The sequence below is a fragment of the Aphanomyces astaci genome (genome assembly GCF_000520075.1).
Source record: "Aphanomyces astaci strain APO3 unplaced genomic scaffold supercont1.33, whole genome shotgun sequence".
NCBI classification, from domain to species: domain Eukaryota; phylum Oomycota; class Saprolegniomycetes; order Saprolegniales; family Verrucalvaceae; genus Aphanomyces; species Aphanomyces astaci.
Genome location: NW_009798296.1, coordinates 620,589 through 628,490, shown reverse-complemented (window position 1 = coordinate 628,490; position 7,902 = coordinate 620,589). Strand labels below are relative to the sequence as shown.

At 48.3% G+C, this 7,902-nt stretch overlaps 2 protein-coding genes across 2 annotated transcripts; both read left to right on the top strand.

The window, feature by feature from the left end:
- Window positions 1-2,645: 2,645 nt before the first annotated feature.
- On the top strand, window positions 2,646-3,056 carry H257_11401 (hypothetical protein; the record flags this gene model as incomplete). The annotated part of the gene is made up of 1 exon (XM_009838310.1): window positions 2,646-3,056. One exon carries the CDS (start codon window positions 2,646-2,648, stop codon window positions 3,054-3,056), a length of 411 nt encoding a protein of 136 aa, XP_009836612.1.
- A 78-nt stretch (window positions 3,057-3,134) lies between these two features.
- On the top strand, window positions 3,135-4,334 carry H257_11400 (hypothetical protein; the record flags this gene model as incomplete). The annotated part of the gene is made up of 3 exons (XM_009838309.1): window positions 3,135-3,275; window positions 3,505-3,726; window positions 4,290-4,334. The coding sequence occupies 3 exons, from the start codon at window positions 3,135-3,137 to the stop codon at window positions 4,332-4,334; spliced, it is 408 nt and encodes a 135-aa protein (XP_009836611.1).
- Between the last annotated feature and the right edge of the window lie 3,568 nt (window positions 4,335-7,902).

The following is a 7,902-nucleotide window of genomic DNA, read 5'->3' as shown; positions in this document are numbered from 1 at the left end:
TGTACTCATGCGCTGCGATTGTAGAATGGCAGCAAGGCTACCGGTACCCTATATATAGACCAGCTATTACCATCGTCAACAAACTCACCAACATGACTTGGTCTGTGACTCTATTGGGACAGGAAAAATCCATACTCACAAGACTTTATTAAACGTGTCGCGTTTGTGACATCGCCCCATGTTGTGTGTTAACGACGGAATTGTTGTGATAGCGACGAGATTATTGTGATAACGACTAGTTTTGTGCGAAGACGACTGGTTTTGTGTGAAAGCGACCAGTTTTATTGTGACGACGACGATGTACATGTGCTAGCGCCATATCTATTGTGTGTGAATCTAATTTCGTTGTGACGGAGATATTACCTCTGTAGTACTACGTAGTAATTGTCAAGTAGTACTACTGTACTACTGCTTTGCACTTGTTTTGGCGTCGGTTTTACGTGGCTAAAAGAGTGGTACTTCTGCTGTAACTAGGTTTAACTCTGAGCAATAATAATCACATGTGATGCTGAAGTGATCAAAACACCTTGGCTGTTATTCCATCGCGTAGTACGTGCTATCTGCATGTACTGCGCGATGGAACAAGAGAGATGGCGTGGTTTTCTACGATGTGGCACCAAGCGTACGGTAGAACTCCGGCGCTTGTTCTCACTGTGTGTCATTTGTAATATCAAAAGTTGTTCATGATGACCAGTGAATTGTGCAATTTGGTCCCGAGAATAGCACATATAACTTCGATTTGCACTTTTCAAATGTGCAAAAGCGAGGAAATTGCATAAACGACCTCCCTATATACGTATAATTACATCATGTAACGAAACGTGACATCCTAAATCACGGTACGGATTATCTAAAACACTAGGGTCGATGTAACAAACACCCTGGTTTATGGTGTGAATAGTCAAAACGAGTGAAAGCACAATACGTAGTACTTTAATAACTGGTACTATGGTGGACGTCATCTAAAAACTTCCAACTGGCCAAATCATGAGCAAATTTGAATCTGAGACGTAGAATGTCCTTACCACATTGAGATCTGTCGATTCTACGTCTCAATTTGCTGAAAAATTGAGTAATGAATATGAAATAGAAGCCAGAAATTTTTTGTGAAAAGTTGGTAGTTTATAGATGACGTGCACCGTAGTACAATATTTACTTAAGGTGACATTACACTACAGTGTACTAGTACTACTACAGTAGTAGTATTTATGTAAGGTGGCACTGAATTTAACCACTTCGTTACTTTTAACACGGTTACCTCCGAGTACTGTACAGTAACGGCTCCCTACTTTAAGGCGTCCTGATCTTAAACAAATGATAATCCAAACTCAATTAATCGACGTTCATTAACCAGAAAAAGCAAGGTAAAATAGGCAAATTTGTATGAAGCGCAAGGTGAACCACCTTGCGAATTCCATAAATAATTCTGAAATTGTATAGTTTCAATTAAATATATCTTGAAGTTTGTATTGATGATTTTTATTTTTCATGTGTCTGTGTCTTTTTGGAATTCGCAAGGCAGGTTACCTTTCGAATTCAAAATTGTCCAATCAGATGGGGTGAAATCACTAAAATCGCTGCGTAGATTAATCACGCCCTGTTGCGATATATTGCTGTGATCGCGGTTGATGCAAGGAGGGGCCTTGAGATAATTGTAGGCTGTGTATGAGACAAGATCATGTGATGTGGTATTCAGGACTCGGTCAATTCTAACAGGTCTCATTTCACCACTTGCCTTCTAACCCAATGAAATTGGTCATCCCACATTCCACCATCCAGCCCGTGTCGGTGCCTTACACCTCCCTGCCGGTGTGATCACGTGGTTGCGCGGGCGGTGGCGCAAGACGTCTTGGTGGCACCCATCGCAAGTGCTGAAGTGGCGGCTTTAGCACTTTTCGTTTGCGATGGGTGCTACCAAGACCTCTTGCACCACCGCGTTGGCCCAACGGAGCCACCACGACATTGCGACCCACCCGAGCGCACAACATAATGTTAGCTGTAAGGGGAGAACCACATTGGACATAGTCGGAATACACTCATCAGTGCACAATTCTCTGGAGCTGGGAGATTCAGGAAATGAACGAAAACTCGCGATTATCTCGCATGTCGACAAAGTCTGTCCTTCATGCAACATGCTAACGTTACTTCAAAATGTTCACTTCATACGTGAGAACACGAGGATGTTGGGATGCAAGTACAGCGGTGGTGTATACCGGTTTGCCAAATCTCCAACACGTTGTATTTCGGTATTCTGTACCTGAGTCTCGATGTTTGTTGTATTATATCAACGTTCAAAACCATATAAAACAATTCAATTGTTTTATATGGTTTTGAACGTTACGTGTGGAAATGCATGCATGATCTTTTAAAATATTGACATGGATACAGGGGGCGAAGGATTTTAAGGGACACCGAAGTTTTTTGGAAGCACAGAATATTATAGCCAATAAGATTTGTTTCGGGGTTTCGGGGTTTCGGGGTTTGTGAAAGTCATTACGTGATTGGCTAAATATTAAGATTGGCGGGAATAATTTTAAATTTACGCGCCTTTGGTAGTCAATGGCACACGTCGGGTCATGAGACGCAGCAAGATCAGCCCACAGAAGCGGCCCAGACGCCGGTACTCACAGGCGACCTAGCGGGACATGATCCTAAAGTTGCGCACGTCCTCAACTCGTACCCTGGCGGCGGACACTGGCATACCCAAGAGCAACCTCTCTCGGTGGAGGCAGCAAACGACGATGATCCATAGCTTCGACGGCAACAAGAAGCGATTCAATCTTGACGTCGCTGGAAGACCAGAAGAACTCCCAGGCTCTGCTTCCCTCGAAGCATACAAGACGAAGCTCAGAGGTGAGGAGCGTGCAGTAACATGCACCCATCTGATCAATTTTCTCAAGCGCAACCATCGAGACTGGCTTGACCAGTACCTCGCTGCAAGCGCTAGCAGCTACAAGTCGCTCTTTAAGCTTCTCCAGCGGTTCTGCGCCCGACACGGCTTCACCCGCCAGAAGCCAGCAGAAGTCAACGAAGTTGACCCAGGGCGACCTCTCTGAGATACGACGCCAGTTCTCAAACGACTACCACAAGGCGTTCGATGGTTGAACAGCGTCATCAATGTCGATGAGACAGGAATGCATTACGACATGCCGCCCCACGCCATCTGGGCTGTCCGCGGAGGTTCATCCAAGATTTCAAGTGGCGACAAGCACTCCTACCGCATGACGGCGGTCCTCTCTGTGCGCACCATTGGAGAGAAGCTGCCGCTCTTGTTTGTACTGCGTGGAATTCCCGGTGTGGTAAAACGCGTTGTGTGTCTTGAGTGAGCCCCGGGTTCGAGTCCCGGGCGCGTCGAACTTTTTTTTGCGTTCAGCTTAAACGTATACCAGCCTAGTAAAGCTACGTCGAATTGCTTCAGGGGTAATACGTGCCCACGCCTTAATGGCACGATGAATCATAACAAGACGCTTTTGTTGCGCCGTAACTATCGTCCCCTTCAATCAGCTCTTCCTCCAGCCACAGATTGCGCAAGTGGCGCTTAAAAGGCGCCATGATCCCGACATCAAGTGGTTGAACAACACTTGTGGCATTCGGAGGGATAGCAGCAACGACGCAGCCACATTCTTCGCTAGCGATCTTGAGGCCTTCCTTGCTGACGTGAGGGTCGAAGTTGTCGCGCAACAGAACCGAAGGCTCGCAGACTTAGGGCTTCAGCAGCTGCCTCAGGTAAAGAGCCCACACGCGTGCATCCATCCACGCCTTCTCTTGAACTGCATTAAAGTGCCCAATAGGGAAGTCATCGAACTCGCCTTGTTCGATAAGCCCTGCGCTATCGCGTCAAACGCTTATCTTTATACCTGTTCGATTCGTCTGGTCAATTTAAAACATTTCAGTGTTTGAAATTGTGACAAGTGAAGCGACTGCAATCTGGTTGGTCACAATTTCTATCGAAGTTCGAAGTTATTCAACCAATCATTTCCGATGAATTGGCAAATTCGAAGTAGCAAGTGTCCCTTAAAATCCGTCGCCCCCTGTACATGCTGCGCTCGCACATGTGCGCATGTGCGGAAAGTCCAAGCGCAGGTGGTCGAATTCTCGGGAGCGACGCATGGAGGTGAGCTGAAACTGTGAGATCATGTACTCCACATGTATAGGAACATATTGCATGCAAGCATCCTTACTTATGTGGAGTACAGAGGACAAAAACGACGACGGTGGAGGACGAATTTGTAGTTTTTCGCGCACATGCGTGCACATTGCACATGCGCATGAGATGCCGATATCTATAGTTAGCTGCCACGGTGCTGGTTGTGATGCGCACATGCGCCGTGTAATAGTCTACAAGTTGGTATGCGTCCCATCCCTCGTCGTCATTCCTAGCCTATGTATGCACCCACCAAAGTTCTGCATTTTGCTCATGCGCGCATGCATCGAGTGTCGAATTTTTCTCGCACATGTGCACATGCTGGGATGGAATGTTTTCTTTCTGATATAGAACGGGTAGCGAACGGATAGTAAAATTCTATAGATATAAAGGCAAGTGTATGAGTCAGGAATTAAATTTCACATCCTATCCGACAGGTGGTGAGGCAAATACCCGGTTTAACCCTCCAAGTAACGCAGAATCATGAGTTTGTCAAACGAGTGATTTGGGAAAGCGACGAAAGGAGTCAGCAATTCTGTGATCATCACGGCAATGTCCGTTTACATGTTAACGGTAGTGGATCGCAATGTCAATTTACGGCCTGTTCCTGCATCTCCCAGCATCACACAAAGCTCTACAAAATTCAAAGTTCAAAATTCTAACCTCTTATGTCAGTGTTATAGCCAATCGTGTGTAAGAAACAAGGTGTGATGGACTCTGATTGGATATTAAAAAGGAGCAAGGTGGCTCACCTTGCGAATTCCGTTAACAAGTCAATTAACTTGTTACAGTTAACTGCATAAGTGGGACATTGTTTGGTCGCGGCATCCACGCGCTTGCTGACGCAACTTGTCGCTTCGCACCGCCACGTTGCGGTGCATTTCTTCAAGCGCCATTTGGAGATCCGTCACATGTTTCTGACAGGCGGCGCCAAGCCAGTCTGCGACGTAAACGTCATGTGGACTAATCCTGCCAGCGGGGTCATGACTGGCAGGCCGGTAAACGCTGTCACAGGCGCAAGTCCTCCCAGCCGGACCGCCGGCTGATGGTTGAGGGCGCCTTGACGAGGGGCAATACATGCGGCCATTCGTCCGCGTTCAGCTTCATTTCGCTGAGCAACACCTTCACGGCGCGCAGCACTAGTCGGTTGACTACTTCTACAGTCCCGTTCGCCCAAGGACTGTAGGCTGTCGTGATATGATGGCGGGCACCCACCAACTTCCGCACCTTCTCGATCACTTCGTTCGTGAAGTGAGAACCGCCATCTGACACCCATGCGTCAACGCAGCCGACGTGGTAAACCACGTCATCAGGCACTGAGCGGTCACGGCGGCGTCAGCGGACTCTGCCGCGAACAGCTGCACAAAGCCACTCATGTCGTCCTTCACGACAAGCACTTTTTTTTGCCAGACTTCGCCATGCGCATCGACAACCAGTCGAAATGGATGAGCTCGTTCGTCCACGTGAAGCGCCGAACCCAATGGACGGGGAATCATTTCTCCGTCAATGCACAGGCAGTGCAAACAGGCCCGCACGAACGCTTCGACGTGGAAAGCGTCTTTCACATAAACTTGTCGGACATCGATTTGGTCGTCGCTGCGATGCGACGGTGACTGCTGGCTCCTTGGTGAGCGACCACACAAATTTGCTGCTGTAGGTCCACAGCACCGTCTGGGATCCAGATTCGTCGGTCTGGGTCCACGTAAAAATGGGAGTCGTCGTCCCAATCCACGCCGATTGGGGGGATCCCTCCCCCTTCCATGATTGAACGTTGGATGCCGCTGATCGTAGCGACTGTCGGCCACTCGAAATCCACTTGTTGCAGGGGTGACACCACATGGATCAACTTGCGAACATTCGCAACCGGTTGATCCGCCGGAGCCGAACCCCATCGGCTCAGGAGGCCGCCGCACACATTTGCGTCCCCCGAGACGCATTCGATCCGGTCACGCGACCGCGATCGTTCTTCGGCGTTCGTTGGCATTTCCTCGTCGGAGGAATGTTCGCGTACCATCTCCACTAAATAGCTCAACAATGAACTAAAGACATTGTTTTGTCTCCCGCTTCTTCTTGGCTTTCGGCCACGGGACCTTCGTCAAGGTAGCAAATATAACACTGACATTAGTGAGATTAAATACGCCACGAGGCGCCTACTGACTACCATTCACTAAAGTACTCAGTACCTCCACTAAGGTATCGGAACCTTTGACACGGCACTCACGCAGAGTGTGTGTGTTAGCAATGGGTCAAACTAACGCGCGACCCAATTGCTCTGCACGCTGCAGAACAGACATGTAAATAGCTGTGAAGAGTCCGGTACTGACAAAATATGATGTATGAGTCCACTGGCGCATTGATTTAGTTACCTCACATTGAACGTGGAAGTTTCGGGTACTATTCCCATGCACGACGTCGCATTTTTCTTCATTTCCATTTTTCCCCTCTACTAACAACGCTGTACCGGTACAACGCAATACGGGTGTAGGGTTTTCACGCGTGCTTTTTGGGGTATGTACTCGTGTCGCGTATTTTGAACAATTTTCAGGGGGTTCACGCGTGCTTGGGGTTTTCACGTTTGCTGGGTTACTTGCGCGTGCTTTTATTGACAGATTAACATGAAAATCGTGTTGCTGGTCTGGACCATAATTATTATGACAAAGCACCGTATCATGCGGCATGACATACTATCACGATCAATACAGGACCAATTCCAGTCATTCTTCGACTGGTCCCACCATTACGAGATGCCCTCAGAGATGGGATCAGTGCCGTACACACATACACGGTCATACCTCATCATTGATGTGCCGAGGACATCACGTCGGGCTTCCACAACAGCCATGACCACCTCTATCTCGACGAATACAGGTCCATTTTCACTCATTCTTCGCCTGGCCCCACCGCTGAGTGACGTACTCAGAGGTGGGACCAGTACCGTTCATGCATTCGTCGCCTTGTTATCTCTCGGACGCGCTATGATAGGCGTCAATTATCCGAACAGTCATGACCACCTCTATCTCGGCCAATACTGGTCCAAATTCACTCATTCTTCGCCTGGCCCCACCGCTGAGTGATGTAATCAGAGGTGGGACCAGTACATGCATTCGTGGCCTCGTCATCTCTCGGACGCGCTGCATGACAGGCGTCAATTATCCGAACAGCCATCACTATAGACATGACCGGCCCATTATGGTAGAATTTGGATGCTTGTTAATACTGTGTACTACCACTACGAACAATAGATAGTATGAGCTTATGCTACATAAACATCAAATTTCTCGTGGCACCTTTGGATCAGAAGGGCGGCTCCTTTTGGCAGCAGGGCCGGGGGGCAACTTCGCGACCTCAGCTTTGCGCTTCTTCTTGCTACTTTTACGACTATGTGCCTTAAACTTAGCTTCGAATGAACTAAAATCGGGTAAGGGAATATGAAGGGCGCCGTAGATTGGCGCCATGAGAAGGAGGTTGAACCTCATCTCCCAGTTTGGAAGCGCTTCCCAAATCTCGTCGATATGCACCTGCAATCATAAGCTACAGTCAATAAACAGAGTAGATAGATACGTTACCATCCGCAGATGTGAATCTTCGTCGTCACGCGCGTCCATCAAGTCCTGCCGCTTTGTACAGTGCCTGCTGTACACCGGCCCTTCGGCGTCGGCATGGTGCTTCGCGAAGTGATAGGTAACCTGGTTGTGCGTGAGTGGAACTTCGTTGTTGCACAAGTTGCACGTGTAAATAGGGGCAACCTTGAACGCTGG